Source organism: Saccopteryx bilineata, chromosome 3 (assembly GCF_036850765.1).
Source record: "Saccopteryx bilineata isolate mSacBil1 chromosome 3, mSacBil1_pri_phased_curated, whole genome shotgun sequence".
NCBI lineage: Eukaryota > Metazoa > Chordata > Mammalia > Chiroptera > Emballonuridae > Saccopteryx > Saccopteryx bilineata.
In genome coordinates, this window is record NC_089492.1 from 195,532,567 (window position 1) to 195,549,338 (window position 16,772).

At 40.7% G+C, this 16,772-nt stretch overlaps 1 protein-coding gene across 12 annotated transcripts in view; it reads right to left on the reverse strand.

Moving 5' to 3' along the window:
• The window catches only part of MAK (male germ cell associated kinase), a 65,147-nt gene that overhangs the window by 10,666 nt on the left and 37,709 nt on the right, over nucleotides 1-16,772 (reverse strand). For 7 of the 12 annotated variants that reach the window (XM_066268488.1, XM_066268487.1, XM_066268490.1 and 4 more), the window contains exons 9-12: nucleotides 14,772-15,083; nucleotides 9,265-9,437; nucleotides 5,150-5,298; nucleotides 797-928 (exon numbers count right to left, since the gene is read on the reverse strand). In XM_066268488.1, coding sequence (XP_066124585.1) covers nucleotides 797-928; nucleotides 5,150-5,298; nucleotides 9,265-9,437; nucleotides 14,772-15,083 — 766 coding nt within the window. Of the gene's footprint in view, nucleotides 1-796; nucleotides 929-3,095; nucleotides 3,197-5,149; nucleotides 5,299-9,264; nucleotides 9,438-14,771; nucleotides 15,084-16,772 lie in introns of all 12 variants that reach the window. The other 5 variants (XM_066268492.1, XM_066268486.1, XR_010730408.1 and 2 more) reach the window with 4 other exon arrangements.

The following is a 16,772-nucleotide window of genomic DNA, read 5'->3' on the forward strand; positions in this document are numbered from 1 at the left end:
ATTTACAATAACATCGATGGACCTTGATAACATTATACGGAGTGAAATAAGTAAATCAGAAAAAAAACTAAGAACTATATGAATCCATACATAGAAGGGACATAAAAATGAGACTCACAGACATGAACAAGAATGTGATGGCAACAGGGGTGGAGGGTGGGGGGAGGGGAGATGGGGTGAAGAAGGAGCGAGGGGTTGGGGGAGGGGAGGGGCACAAAGAAAACTAGATAGAAGGTGACAGAAGACAATTTAGCTTTGGGGGAGGGGTATACAGCACAATCAAATGTCAAAATAATCTAGAGATGTTTTCTCTCAACATATGTACCCTGATTTATCAATGTCACTGCATTAAATTTAATAAATAAATTAAAAAAAATGATCTGTGCTAAAGTACCAGTTGGAAAACCTCCGTGTTCCCCCAAGGGCATCCCAGTTGGAAGGAGGCAGCTGCAATGTATGTGTGTGTGTGTGTGTGTGTTTTCTTTTTTTGAAAGAGGAAGGGAGAGAGCGAGAGAAGCATCAACTGGTATTCCACTTAGTTGTGTACCCACTGATCGCTTCTCCTACTGCCCTGATTGGGGCTGGCACTAGAAGTCTTGGGGTCAAGCCAGGCACCCTCAGAAACAAGCTGGCACCCTTGGGATTGAGCTGGTAACCCTGGAATGGAACCAGCGACCTCTGTGCTCCAGGACAATGCTCTTGCCACTGTGCCAGCAGCCAGGGCTGCAATATATTAAAAAGTAGAAATCTACAGAAGACAATAAAAATTTATACACTAAATGTATTCTTGCTTTACCTGCATTACTCCTTTTGAAAGCAAATTCTGCCCCAATGGATCCCAGTGACTTAGGAAATAACTGATTACTCCAAGTATATGAATTTAGATCTGCTCCACTGGCTATCAAGGACACGTTCTTAGGATTTACACCTTAGAAAAACAAAGTAGTCATTTCAAAGTTTAGAGTGTAATAATAAACGTGGAGGAAAAAACATACATTCAAACATAGATTAGAAATAACTTGGGGGCCCTGGCCAGTTGGCTCAGTGGATAGAGCATCGGCCTGGTGTGCGAATGTCCTGGGTTCAATCCCAGGTCAGGGCACACAGGGAGGTGACCATCTGCTACTCTTCCCCTCCCTCCCTCTCTTCTCTCTCTTCCTCTCTCCTGCAGCCAGTGGCTGGACTGGGTCTGAGCGTCAGCCTGGGTGCTGAGGATAGGTTAGTTGATTGGAGCATCGGCCCCAGATGGGGGATTACTGGGTGGTTCCCAGTCAGGGCGCATGCGGGAGTCTCTCTATCTCCCCTCCTCTCACTTAAAAAAAGAAAGAAATAACTTGGGAGAGAAGGACTGAAATAACTTTTGGTTACAGTGTAGCAAATACTTGCTATACTTCCACACCTAATCCTGTTCCTCCTAAATCTCCCCCATCTCAGATCATCACTTATCCACCCAGGATTCATGTTCCAAGCTTACTTTTCCCTTATTTTTCATCAACATCCATCAGCTAGTCCATTTCCAAAATATATCATGAGCCCATCTCCCTCTAAATCATCATCATCTTTTCCCTGGAGGACTACAGTAGCTTCCCAACCAGCCTCCCATGTAATCTAGTCTTGTCCTCATGTAATCCATTCTGTACACAAAGAGTTTTTTTAAACATACAAATCACATGTCACTCACCTCCTGAAGTCCTCTCAAAGGCCTCCGTTGGACTCAGAATAAGACCCAGTTTCTTCCCCTGCCTTCAAGGTGCTGTAGCATCTGAACCCTGCCAGATTTGCCCCTCACTTCACACCATTAACTCCAAAGGTGAAGCCTTTTTCTTTCCCACCTCTACCCGAAACATCTTTTCTCAGCTCTTCACAAATGCCTTTCTCATCTTTCTGGTATCTGCTCAAATGTTACATAATCAAGGAGTTCCCCCCCCCCACACACACACACCTCCATCAGTCATAACCTCGGTCATCTCCCTGTTTTCACAGCAGCACTTAGTTCTACCTGCTAATTTCCTTTTTCTTTCGCCATGAGAATGTAAGCTCCAGGAGAGCAGGACTTTGGCTGTCTTGCTCAATGCTATATATATGCTATATAAACACAGGGTGGGCAAAAGTAGTTTACACTTGTATGACAAAGGTTTTCTTGTCTTATTATTATTTTATTTTTTATTTTTTTTTGTATTTTTCTGAAGCTGGAAACGGGGAGGCAGTCAGACAGACTCCCGCATGTGCCCAACCGGGATCCACCCAGCATGCCCACCAGGGGGCGATGCTCGGCCCCTCTAGGGCATTGCTCTGTTGCAACCAGAGCCATTCTAGCACCTGGGGCAGAGGCCAAGGAGCCATCCCCAGCACCCGGGCCATCTTTTGCTCCAATGGAGCCTCGGCTGCAGGAGGGGAAGAGAGAGATAGAGAGGAAAGAGAGGGTTAGGGGTGGAGAAGCAGATGGGCGCCTCTCCTGTGTGCCCTGGCCAGGAATTGAACCCAGGACTTCCGCACGCCAGGCCGATGCTTTACCACTGAGCCAACCGGCCAGGGCCTCTTGTCTCATTATTAATATTGTAGTATTTTCCATATGAACTGTAAATCTACTTTGGCCACACCTTGTATATCAATGCCAGAATAGTAAATACCTGACACATATAAAGTACATAACATACTACACTGCTCACAAAAACTAGGGGATCAGGGAATGTGCAGATACTCCAGTACTTTCAGCCTTTTGTATAGTGCATTTTCACCAATGAAATAAAAGTGAGTTTTGCATCTCATTTGCATAATCAAACAACTTTCTTTGAGTTGTCAATTTGCTTTTCTGATATTCTTGTTTAAAAAAAATCAAATGCTTCTTTTTTTTATCACTTCATATTCATTTTGAAATATCCCCTAATTTTTGTAAGCAGTATATATTTTATCACTGAGTGAATGAGTAAAATATATGAATGAATCAACAGAATTAACAAATGAATGCTCATGCTACTACAAGTCCTAGAATGTTTTCCCTCTTCCTCTGCATGGAGAAATGCTGCTATTCCATTAAGGGCCAGCTGACTCGCCTCCTCTATAAAGGTTTAAAACAAAACAAAACAAACATTTACCCCACTGAGATCTCCAAATATGCCAGGATTATCGTTTTAGCTCTGTCCTTGATAACTTCATGGCAGTCTTCAACTTCTTTTAGGAAGTATCTTCCTCTGTACTAGTCAGCAGAGAAGTGTATCCTTAAAGCCTTGATTAGTTTTTCATAAGGTTTTTTTTAACTTATTCAACACCTATGCCTAAAACTGTATATCCACCATGCTTTCTGTTTTCTATCCCATTCATTTCTAAACCCTTTCCTCGGTTTCATTCTTTTCCCTCCTCAATTACTGACAACAGGAGTGGATCCCTATTAGATTTCTAGAAATGAAATTTATATGGTTGCCTAAAAGGTAAACAGAAAAATATGTTATGCATCAATCTCTTTCTACCAGTTCAGTCTCAACCTCTTCTCTTTTCTTTCTTAGCCCTCTTTCCCAAACAAGCTTCTGGGAAGTAAGACTAGGGCTTACTTCTGGAGGCTTAGATGTGAAAAGCAAATCTTCCTCAGGTGAGCCAATGGCCTGCTTACTACTTTCAGAAGCTGTAAATGACCATGCCCACAAAATCACAAAAGGAAAAGGTCATCTCTTCCTCTTCCTGGACTAAAGAAGTATCTGTATAGGTAGTGATTTATACATTGATTTCCTTTTGATCAAATTGAATTTTAAACCTCTTTTTATGTGAGAGGAGGGGAGATAGAGAGATAGACTCCCACATGCACCCCGACCGGGATCCACTCAGCAACCCTGTCTGGGGCTGATGCTTGGACCAACTGAACTATCCTCAGGGTCTGGTGCTGACACCTGAACCAGTCAAGCCACTGGCTGTGGGAAAGGAAGAGAGAGAGGAGGGGGAGGGGAAGAGAAGCAAACATTTACCTCACTTATAATTGCTTAGGTCACTTCTCATTTGTGCCCTGACTGGCAATCAGACCCAGGACATCTGTATGATGGGCTGATGCTCTATCTCTGAGTTGGCCAGGGCCAAACTGTAAACTTTTTAAAGTGGATTTTGAGACAAACATTCTATACTGCTCACAAAAATTAGGGGATATTTCAAATGAATATGAAGCAATAAAAAAAAGAAGCATTTGATTGTTTTTATTAAAAAGAACATCAGAAAAGCAAGTGACAAGTCAAAAAAAGTTAGTTGTTCAATTATGCAAATGAGATGCAAAACCAACTTTTATTTCATTGGTGAAAATGCACTATACAAAGGCTGAAAGTACTGGAGTAGCTGCATGTTCCCTGATCCCCTAATTTTTGTGAGCAGTGTTGTACATGCAGATGCAACACAAACTTCTTACCATCTGTCTAGACCTTTCTCCTAAGCTCCAGATTCATATATCCAATTGTCCATTAGACACATCAACTCAGTTGTTTAACAGGCATCCCAACCTCAACCCCTGTCCTCTCCTAAATCTCCCCTTTCTCGTCTAGCCAGTTGCCAAGTCAAAAACCCAAAACTAATTCCTCTGTTCTTTACCATTACCCATGCTAATCTGGAAGCAAGTCCTCTCAGTTCCACTACTGAAATACATCTGGATTTCATCCATTTCTCTGTTTTTATCACTCTGAAACAAGCCATTATCCTCTCTGTCCAGACATACACAGTGGCTTCAGACCAGTCTTCTTGCCTATCTTAAGCCCTAGCACGTTCTACTCAGCAGCCCAAATGATCTTTCAAAACATATATCAAATCCTTTAGAAAATAGTATAAAATTCTACATTTTATAAAAAGTTGTGATGGGGATGTAGAATTGTTTTAATAAAATTTAGCATTTCCTAAAGGCAAAGGGAGGGTGCTACCTTTCTGGGTCATATTCTTTATCTTGATTTTTGGTTGCTAGGCATTTCTTGAGAAGACTTCATAGAGGCAGGAGGCAGGAAAAGTATTTGGTAACAAGTACTGGCAATGTCAGTGTACCGGTATGATGCTCTACCTACTGAAACACCCGGTCAGGGCTATACTTTTTATTTAATGGATGCCCTTTCTACAAAGATTCCAAGACACTTGAGCCTGACTTATCTATATTGTTGTTAGCAGTAAGCATTTTATTTTCTCTACTTACCGGGAAGGTATCTTGATTGTTTTAAGTAGTAGTGTTTAGCTGTTGAAGCAGTTGACAATTCAGAATCAGATTTTAGGGAAATGGCAGCAGGTAAGCTCTTGATTTCCCCTGCTGAGTGGTAGGAACTTGAGGGTACTGACTCTGGAAGACTTGAAAGTCAACGTAAGGTAGCATTACAGTGTGAAGAATGAGAAGATGACACTACTATGTTCTCACGTACCCTTTCCACATCTTTTCAAAATAGTGAAGGTTACTTCACTTAAATGGTTTCCATCAGAGTCCTTTTGCTGATAGGAACACCGATTGTTGACCTTTTTCCCCCAATAAATATTGGGCAGTGTATAGAACCTTTTTTTTTACAGAGAGAGAGAGTCAGAGAGAGGGATAAACAGGGACAGACAGACAGGAACGGAGAAATGAGAAGCATCAATCATTAGTTTTTCATTGCGCATTGCGATACCTTAGTTTGTTCATTGATTGCTCTCTCATATGTGCCTTGACCGCGGGCCTTCAGCAGACCGAGTAACCCCTTCTTGCTTGAGCCAGCGACCTTGGGTCCAAGGTGGTGAGCTTTTGCTCAAACCAGATGAGCCCGCACTCAAGCTGGCAACCTTGGGGGTCTCGAACCTGGGTCCTCAGCATCCCAGTCCCTATCCATTGCGCCAACACCTGGTCAGGCTAGAATCATTTCTAATACTAGCCATTAGGTGACAGAGAGCTTTCTAACTGAGCAGCAAACTGCCTGTGTATATGTTTCTATCTTCCCTACAACTGCTGCAGTTGTGATTTATAATGTGGGAAGGCAGCATGTAGAAAGGGAAGACAATCATAACCATCGCCACCTATCTACCAGAGTAATGTATAATCAGTGAGGTTGTTTGGGACTCTCTTGGAGACTGACACCACCTTGGATGGCCCTTTGAATCGGGGGATAGCCCTAGACACAGGTAGGCCCCTTTCATTAAAAGCAGTCCCACCCATTCCTGACTCCTTTCCTTTCCCTTCAGCCCACTGTAGTTCCACAAATGGCTGAAAATCTACTCATTTTTAAAACCACTTACTCTAAAGAGACTTTCTTCTCCTCCTCAAAGTGGTCTACCCATAAACAGAATTCTTAGTGCTCCCCACAGCTCTGTCATTAGTGTGGCACAGCATATACTCTGTCTTGTGCTATAGTTACTTGAAGGTATATATTTCTGCTGCTATACTTTGATGGATAGAAGACAGACTATGTAATTTCATTACTCTGCTTAACACTAACTAGGTATTAAGTAAATGTCTACCAAGTGTGAATTCAAGTAGAAGTATAAATTAGTATAAATGTTTTAAAAGACAACCATTAAGTAAAAGCTGTACACTTCAGTGCCCAGTACTTTGTATTCTTCATGGGGCAGACCCAGCTGCCTGAGAAGCTGAGCAGAGAAGAGCAGAGCCCATTCAGTTCACCAAGGGTTCGAGCTCCTGTTGCCTAAGGTGCAGTGGGGTACAGAAGAGACAGATCTCGACTTGAATTAAGCTTCATCTGAACTTGGTCAACCTAATTTTTTAACTATATGAGGCTCAGTGTCCTATTCTGCAGATATTTTTAATAAAGTATGAAAATTATAAATAAAATTTAGCTAGGTGCTTAATAAATGGTAATATATTAATAACTATTATATGTCTAAAGTGTATAAGGCCAGTAAAGATATCAAAAAAACACAATACACCTGAGGAAATACCTTATTAAAAAGTCATTGTTATATTGTTATATAGTGTCTCTTTCTCTAAAGAATTTCAAGATAAAAGGAATATTTGGTGTTGAAGACATTGACCAATTTTCCCTTTGCCAGAATCAAGTATACAGACAACAAACTTGATTTTTACTATAGGTTTTGATTCAAACATCTACTACTAAAAGTACAGGGGTGAAGAAAAGTAGGTTTATAGTTGTGAGCATGCACAGTTTATTCTTCCATTATTTATTTATTAATTGTATTATTTATTATTGTTATTAACAACCCACTTTTTCCCACTCTTATATATTGATAAGGTTCAGCTTGAATTAGAATAATATGGGTTTAAAGAAATGTTTTCAAGTCATCTACATAATACACCAGAGGTCTTCAAACTCTTTTGCTCCCAGATACAAAGAATTGTTTTAAAAAAAACCAAAAAAACTATGCAGCAACCTGCACATTTAAGGTTTCAATTTTTCATCCTAAATTAAAAATTTTATTTCTTGTTACTTACTAATAGCAGATAAAATCAGTAAATATTCCATAAGATGAAATATTATGAGGATTTGTTACTTCATAACCTTAAAAATGTCCCTGTCTTAGAAGTGGTATTACACTTAAAAAAGAAGAAAAAATATTATGAAGATTGATTATAATTAGAATATTTCATGGTATAACTTGATAAAATGTTTTTAACTACCTTATTCCATAAAATACTCTGAATTTTCAAAAATTATGTATAATTTATATCAGTAGGTATTGAAAACTCAGATAGTTTCACAAAATACTCCAGTGTATTTTTTTTTTTTTTTTTTTTTTTGGTGGTAGAGACAGAGAGAGGGACAGATAGGGACAGACAGACAGGAAGGGAGAGAGTTGAGAAACTATCAATTCTTTGTTGCGGTTCCTTAGTTGTTCATTGTTTGATTTCTTATATGTGCCTTGAACAGGGGGCTAGAGCAGACAGTGACCCCTTGCTCGAGCCAGCGACTTCGGGCTGGTGAGCCTTGCCCAAACCAGATGAGCCTGCGCCCAAGCTGGCGACCTCGGGGTCTTGAACCTGGGTCTTCCACATCCCAGTCCAATGCTCTACCCACTGCGCCATTGCCTGGTCAGGCTCCAGTGCTTTTTTTTTTTACAGGGACAAAGAGAGAGTCAGAGAGAGGGATAGACAGGAAGGGAGAGAGATGAGAAGCATCAATCATCAGTTTTTCGTTGGGACACCTTAGTTGTTCATTGATTGCTTTCTCATATGTGCCTTGACCGCGGGCCTTCAGCAGACCGAGTAACCACTTGCTCGAGCCAGCTACCTTGGGTCCAAGCTGGTGAGCTTTGCTCAAGCCAGATGAGCCCGGGCCCAAGCTGGTGACCTCGGGGTCTCGAACCTGAGTCCTTCTGCATCCCAGTCCGACGCTCTATCCACTATGCCACCACCTGGTCAGGCTCCAGTGCATTTTTAAAGAGAAAGCATCACTAGGCTCTGGTTCTTCAAATGGTTCTGAATTTCCATGCTTTCCAACACATACTAAAATACCCTATGTCTAATTCAGGGTTTCCTCCTTAGGAGAAATATGCATAAGATGAGAAAGGAAGCCTTTTGAGTTGAAGGTGGCAGTCTTCTGAGTTTTCCCTTTGCTTGCACTTCACAAGTATGACACCCTTATGCCATGCAAAATATGAAATGGCTGAGAGGTGTGACTCTGACAAAGCGGGAGATGGATTAAGCAGGTTTTAGAGAAGAGTACTGTGGAATTCGAGGATCCAGAAATTGAGAATTATCCAATGTCCCCCTGAGAGAGTCTTCATGTACTCCCAAATGAAAACTTCTGCACTATGGAATGCTAAATCACCACTAGATAAACAACCCCGACTCATGCCACATCCTTTCTCCCTATTCCTCTTCTGATCCAAACAAGAAAGAAAGGAAGGAAAATATTTTCCCAAGACATTCTCCAAAATTTAACCCATCCTCATTTCCAAGTTGAATAATGCACTCAGGATGATTCAACTTATAAAAATAAAAAGGACTGCCGGAAATACTAAAACCCCAGAAAAAGTTCAGGAAATGATAAAAAAAAAAAAAAGTAGAATCTTGACACCATCAGAGTGCTTTGCTCTCTGCAAATAGATATGTGAATTTCAAATGGGAATAATGGTGATAATAATTCAAGAGGGCACACTAAAAACTGAACAAGAACCCCTTCCTTCACACACTGTCAACACTCAGCCATTAACACTGAGAATCATTACTGTGAGAAGTCAGGACTCTTACCTTTCAGAAGTAAGTCAGCTTTAAGCTACTTATTGTCTTTGAATATCTATAGTCATTTCTATTAACGAGTAAAATAAGGTCAATGCATGACACAAATATACTACTGGATGAATTTGAAATCTTACCGAAATGGAGAATCTTTTCTCCTCTTTTCTTTGAAAACATTCATGCTTGACTTCTTGGAATGGGAGGATCCGAAATCACAGTCCTCAAGCTCTTCCCAACTATCTCCAGTCTTGAACACAGTCTGACCCCAGCGCCTCCTAGCGCTTTTATGCCCCAGCATGCCATTTGGCTTCTGTGGTGGAAAATCAGTCATCATCATCTTTAATCCATTTGCTGAATGTCTTTTATACACAAGCTATTGTATTTGATACTAAGAGTGCCCATTTTCAAGGAGCCTTCCATATAGTTAAGGTAACATACATACATATTTATGTATATATACTGCTCACAAAAATTGGGAGATATTTTATTGCTTCCTATTCATTTTGAAATATCCCCTAATTCTGATCACAAAAATTAGGGGGTATTTTCTCTTCCTATTCATTTTGAAATATCCCCTAATTTTTGTGAGCAGTACATAGAACAAAGTGTATATATGCACATTTAACTATATAAAAAATATGACAGGAATTGAGAGAAGGGAAGGATCTCTGTGAACCTGGTTTGGAGGGAGAATTGAATACTTACGATCAAAACTGACTCCTCATTGATGTGTAATTTGGAAAACTGCCTAGTGTGGCTGTATCTCTTGGGCAAGTGACTCAAACCGTCAAAGCCTTTGTTTTTTCCTCCTTAATTGGGAACATATAGTATTTATCTAATTTGGTGCTGATGAATTCAATAATAAAATACAATGAAAATCCTTAGGATAGGGCCTAGCACATAAGACTCACTACAGATTAGATATTACTATTGCTGTTGTTGTTTTCTATATGGAAGAGAAAATGTATAAAGTGTGGCCTTTTAAAAAAATTTTTATTTTATTATCTTCTGGACTTATCGTTATTATTTATTTATTTATTTTCTGTGACACAGATAGAGAGAAGAAATGACAGGGCCAGACAGACAGGAAGGGAGAGAGATGTGGCTTTTTAATAGGAAAGTGCCAGTCTGCTCCAGGAGAAAAGGACAGACTAAGTTTACAGGAGAAGCAGGTGGTTTGTGCTGAAGCTGTGGAGGACAACGTTGCAAAGACAGACTGAAGCTACATCATGTAGGGCCTTCAGTGTCTGTCTAAGAAACTACAGCTATTTTATGGGCAATGAAGAACAAGGAACGTGTTTGAGCTACAAAAGAAAAAAGTGATGACAGAGGCAGTGTGCTGGAAAGGTCAGGCTTCAAATAGGAGGCCTTTTTGGACTTTGTTTATCTGAACAGAAGTCAAAGAAGAGCATGGCAGACTCTGCTAGTTGCCCACCTGCTAGCCATTCTTCCTTTCTTCCTAGTAATATTTTGTTTGGTGCAGCAATACGCCCAGTTACAATTCCAGAATCCCAGCCTCCTTTCAGCTACATGTAGCCATGTGGCATGATCTAGCTAGGGAGTCGTAAGTATAAATCTCTTGGCAGGGACTTGCAGGAGACATATTTTTAGACCTTGCTTGCATGTGCCAGTGTCTTTTACTCTTCCCCTTCTAGAAGGCAGATGCAATCCCACAGAAGCAGTGATCACCTTATGTGCACAGGAATAAAAGCTGCTTGCTGCAAAGGGTGTTAGAGCAGGCAGACAGAAACAGTCTGGTTCATTTCACAAGTAGAGTCAGCCCTGCCTTGCCCATCACCCGACTTCTTATGAGACAAAAAAACAACCCTATTATTTAAGCCACAGCGGTCAGGTTTCTGTCGTAAGTTATACATGTAATTCTAGTGGACACAGAGAAAGGCCAGGACATTAAAAGTTTGAACCCAATCATCTCAGAATGGTTCTTTTAATAAAAATAAGAATGAGGAAAAAGACCTGGAAGATTATGAGTTGGTTTTATTCAAATTTACATGGGGTGGTTTTGAGACATGTAAATTGAAAAACCCAAAAGGCAATAAAAGGAAATTTAGAAGCCAGGTCATCAAAGACAGCTGTGTTGAGAGCAAGAAGATGCTTAACGAAGGGCTGTGCTTGAAGCTGGTGAGGTCACATTGATGATGACAGGAAGTGTTATTTGCCAAATTCTATTACACTGTTGTTGTTTTTTCAGGGACCATGAGCTCCAGACTAAGGAGAATAAAAAAATTTAAAGCCCCAGATGAGTAGAGTTAATCAAAAGTTATGCTTAGCTAAGTCCAAGACTCTTATTTCGGTTGAATTGTATTTTAGGGAGCTGATGCTATATGCCGCTAAACAATGTCAGTAACACCAAGTAGTCTTGTATGCCTGAGAACACTGGAAAGGGGCAAATACAAGTAATTTTTATAAAGGGTCTTTCATGCTGTCAACAAAATAACAAAAGGACAACAAAGGTGGGTCAGTACTTTTATGGACTGAATGTTAATGCCCCCCAAACTTATTTGTTGCTTATATGTCCCCCCAAATTTATACTCCATTGTGATAGTATTTGGAGATGGGGCCTTTAGGATGTAATTGGGTATTATATGAGGCCATGAGCTTGGGGCCCTCATAAGGGTATTAGTAAAGAGACTTTGGAGAGCTTGTTTTCATTCTCTGCCATGTAAAGGCAAAGCAAGAAGGTGCTGTCTACAAACTGGGAAGAGGGCTCTTACCAGGAATCAGATTGGTTAGCACCTCGATAGTGAACTTCCTAGCCTCCAGAACTGTGAGACAATAAAATTCTGTTGTTTAAGCCACCTGGTCTATGATATTTTTTTATGGCAGCCCTTGCAGACAAGACAAGTACTTAATTCAATAATCTAACCAAGAGCCCTGGTTAATGGAGCAGTGTCAATCTAGAGAAAGGTCTGAGTGGCCTGTCCAAGGGCTCATTGCTCATCATGAGGGTACCGGAGAAAAAAAGACAAATGAACAACTAAATGAATCCATAGCTGGTGACAAGCTGGCAGAGGACTAAACTCAGAAGATGAAATTAGTTTTAAAAATACTTATTAGAAATTTGAGAGATAAAAGTAGGTCTTGCAATATTTTGAATCCTAGAGATTAAATACACAAACAAAGGTACATAATAGGGGATTTAGCAGAGGAATTTGTGTAAAACAGACTTAGGCATTTTGACAAAATGCTCAATCCCAACTCTGGAACTTATTAGCTATCTAAAAATTTAGAGCTAGGTTATCAGCTACTTTAACTTAGCAAATGCATACTGGGGGCCTGGCAAAGTGCATGGCATGTAGTCACTACTCAACAAATACCAACTTCCTTTCCTTCCCTCTCAGTATAAGTCAACATTTGATGTGCCTTCCAATAAAAATAAAAATAAAAACAGAAACAGAAACAATCCTCGGTGGCACAAGTGAAATGGTTCTGGAATGTGGGAGGTGATTCATCCTATTTTTCACTCCCTGCCTGCTGTCTGCCTCTAGATCTGGCAGCCTCATTCTAAGTGGGAAGCAGGATGGTGAGAGGACCCAATGGTTCCTTCCTACACAGGAACCAAGGGTCGCTTGGTCACCGGTAAACAATGTCACATGTGGGGCACATGAGGAAACGGAGGATGTTCCCCTAGAGAAAAGGGCAGATGATACAAAGGGCTATTTTCAAATATCTGAAAAGCTGCCTTTCTAGAATAGTGATTGACTTTTATTTTATTTATTTATTTATTTATTTATTTATTTATTTATTTATTTTGGTGACAGAGACAGAGGGAAACAGAGAGGGACTGTTAGGGATAAACAGGAAGGGAGAGAGATGAGATGCATCAATTCTTCATTGCAGCTCCTTAGTTGTTCATTGATTGCTTTCTCATGTGTGCCTTGACCGGGTGGCTGCAGCAGAGCAAGTGACCCCTTGCTCAAGCCAGCGACCCTGGGCTCAAACCAGCAACCTTGGGCTTCAAGCCAGCGACCTTTGGGCTCAAGCCAGCGACCATGGGGTCACGTCTACGATCCCACACTCAAGCTAGTGACCCTGTGCTCTAGCCGGCAACCTCAGGGTTTTGAACCTGAGTCGTCCGCATCCCAGTCTGACGTTCTATTCATTGTGCCCTGCCTAGTCAGTCAGACTAGCAAATAACTTTTGTTAAAAGCTACAGAAGGCCCTGGCCGGTTGGCTCAGTGGTAGAGCGTCGGCCTGGCGTGCAGAAGTCCCGGGTTCGATTCCCAGCCAGGGCACACAGGAGAAGCGCCCATCTGCTTCTCCGCCCCTCCCCCTCTCCTTCCTCTCTGTCTCTCTTTTCCCCTCCTGCAGCGAGGCTCCATTGGAGCAGAGATGGCCCGGGCGCTGGGGATGGCTCCTTGGCCTCTGCCCCAGGTGCTGGAGTGGCTCTGGTCGCAACAGAGCGCCCCCCCTCCCCAGAGGGGCAGAGCATCGCCCCCTGGTGGGCGTGCCAGGTGGATCCCGGTGGGGTGCATGCAGGAGTCTGTCTGACTGTCTCTCCCCATTTCCAGCTTCAGAAAAATACAAAAAAAAAAAAAAAGAAAAAAAAGAGAAAAAAAAAGCTACAGAAGACCAGATTTTAGCGCAGTATAAAAAAGAAGCTTCTAATAGTCAGAAAGTGTGGATTCCTCAAGACCCTAGAGATTGTTCAAAAATAGTGTGGACAGTTACTCATCCAGTATTTGAGATATTTGTTGAGCATGTACCATGTGCCAGGCCCCATTCTGGGTTCTGGGTGTATACTGATAAACACAACAGACAAATATCCTTGACTTCATGTAGTTTACATTCTAGTAGGAAGGGCCAAATAATAGACAATACACACAAGAAACAAGTGATTAATAATATGTGAAATATACTGCTCACAAACATTAGGGGATATTTCAAAATGAATATGAAGTGATAAGAAAAAGCAGCATTTAATTTTTTTTTATTAAACAAGAACATCAGAAAAGCAAAGAAGTCAAAGAAAGTTGTTTGATTATGCAAATGAGATGCAAAACTAACTTTTATTTCATTGGTGAAAGTGCACTATACAAAAGGCTGAAAGTACTGGAGTATCTGCACGTTCCCTGGTCCCCTAATTTTTGTGAGCAGTAATAGAATATGTTCGCTGTACTGGTGACATGTCAGGACAGCAGGGCTGGATAAGCAATTAGACAGTGTTCTTTAAGCTCTTTCAGTTCTAAAACGCCCACAGTGCAAATGCATTTGAGAGTATAGTGTACATCCTGAGAAGATAAAATATATGGCATCTGACAAGCTCTCTGAACTGAACAAAAGTGGGAAGAGGAAGTTTGATATTATTCCTGACACTTAAAACATTCTGTTAATGTTTATTAACATTTAAAAACAGTATAAAATTACTATTAAAATCCTTATCAGCTCTTTTGTCCCAGATTTATTTCAGTTCTGAGTTCTGTCATATACAAGTAACTGTTAAAGTCCCCAGCATGCAAACTTTATTATGTTTATTCCAAGTTTTTCTTTTTAGAATTTTAAGTTATCTCATGTCAAGTTCCTGACAGGGGAAGCAGAGGCTATGACATAGAATAATCTTTTATGTCTTCCCGGATATTTTTAGGAATGCCTAGAAACAAAGTTGTAATTGAACTAGGCTACTTACGGCTGGCATGTTTTTGATGATACTTGGAAATGGTGTTTGAAGCGGTTTCTGTTGGCTCTGCTGCTTCGGCACTTGCTGTACACCCATGTTCTGCGGCAGCTGGATGGGCTGCAATGGCTGGTGGCTGTGTTTGGGCTGGGGCTGTCCGGCAGTCTGATCATTTACCTCTGGCAGAGGCTTAGGTTCTAGATCAATTAAAGGTGGCTTTGATTCTAGCGGTTGCACTTGTTTATTTAAAGACTGTTTCGATTTCAGATGATGTGAGGAAGGGCCTAATACTTGACCAACTTGAAAATATGGATGTTTCAATGCCTATAAAAAGCAATGAAATAATAAATAGAAAATAGCTTCATCTAAATTTATTGTACCTGAACTACTGTTTGACACTGGGCTAAGCATATATCACTAGCCTAGATAAGGTTAAAAGATTTAGAGAGCACCCAGTTTCTCTCATGTGGTGACTTTAAAAAGATAACCAGGAAAAAATGATATAAAGAAATAAATTTCTCAAGGGAAATAAAGTACGTATTAGTAGGAAGAATGTAAAACTTACTTGTAATTTTAACATCCAGGCAAAGCAACTATTCATTTTAAGATTTTTTTATGAAAACAAAATCTAGCTTATAAGCATTGGCTAAATTTGAGTGTGCAATCCAAACTAAAATGCTGGATACTGATAATGGTTTAGGGTCTTTCCAAAGGCATTAAGAAATTAGTGAGGAAAACCTTCTACATAGTTTATTTAAAATGATTTACTATAATGTTATGTCAAATTCAGGGATACTCTTGGCCCAAGTATAACAACATACCTACTAGCAATAAAAAAAAATTTAAGAAAGATTATTAATGCATACATGTTAATTAATAGATCAATACACTGGCAAAGAGAAGATATTTATGGGAAGAAAATATAAACACATTAATAGACGTGATCACTGTTTGGGTTTTAACCAGACCAGTTACCAAGTTGCTGCTACTGCATGTGACTGGAGTGGGGGCCCTGATGACTGTTGTGAAGTAGCCTAGAGCAGTGGTTCTCAGCTGGTCATGATTTTGTCCCTTGGGAGATATTTTTTATTGTTATGACTTGGGGAGTAGGAAATACTACTGCATCTAGGTATGTTGCCAGGAATGCTGCCAGGAACCCTACAGCGGCCAAAACAGTCCTCACAACAAAGAATATCTGGTCAAAACTGCCAGTGATGCCTGGATGAAGGAGGGACGTGCCCAGTTCTGCTGAGTTTATGTTTGGGTGGGGAGATATGGGCCTCTTTCAGATAGCCAGGCCCGGTTTTCCTGCACCTTCTTCCCTGTGTGAGAAGAACCCTGACCCACAGTCAACTTCTCTGGTGTGTAAGGGAAAGAGGCAGCTCTGTATCCTATAACTTAACCCCTCTCTAACTATAGTAGTTCTCTCTATACTTCCACTAAAAAGTAGGGTTATGAAACAGTGAACAAGAAAAAAGGCTAAGGGTAGGGAGGTATGTTTTGGCACAGGTGAAAAGAGTCATTAAGATGTCCCCTACCACAACTGACATATCTGTTAATTAGACGAGATCGGACGCGTTCAGGGTGGTATGGCCGTAGACATATGTGTTAATTATACTGACGTTGCTAAGTAGAAGGTAACACATATAGACAATTTAAATACATCAATACCGCCTGACCTGTGGTGGCGCAGTGGATAAAGCTTCAACCTGGAAATGATGAGGTCGCCGGTTCGAGGCCCTGCGCTTGCCTGGTCAGGGCACATATGGGAGTTGATGCTTCCAGCTCCTCCCCCCTGTCTCTCTCTCTCCTCTCTCTCTGTCTCTCTCTCTCCCTCTCTCTCTCCTCTCTAAAATGAATAAATAAAAAAAAAAATACATCAATACCTAAGGCACAGAAGGCACTCAGGTTCTGAATTAATTAAGTCACATTACAGAGTATGTCAATATTTCTAAATTAATGGTGCATATTTTGGAGCTAGAAACTTCAAGCATCACTTCGTTTGTTCATTGA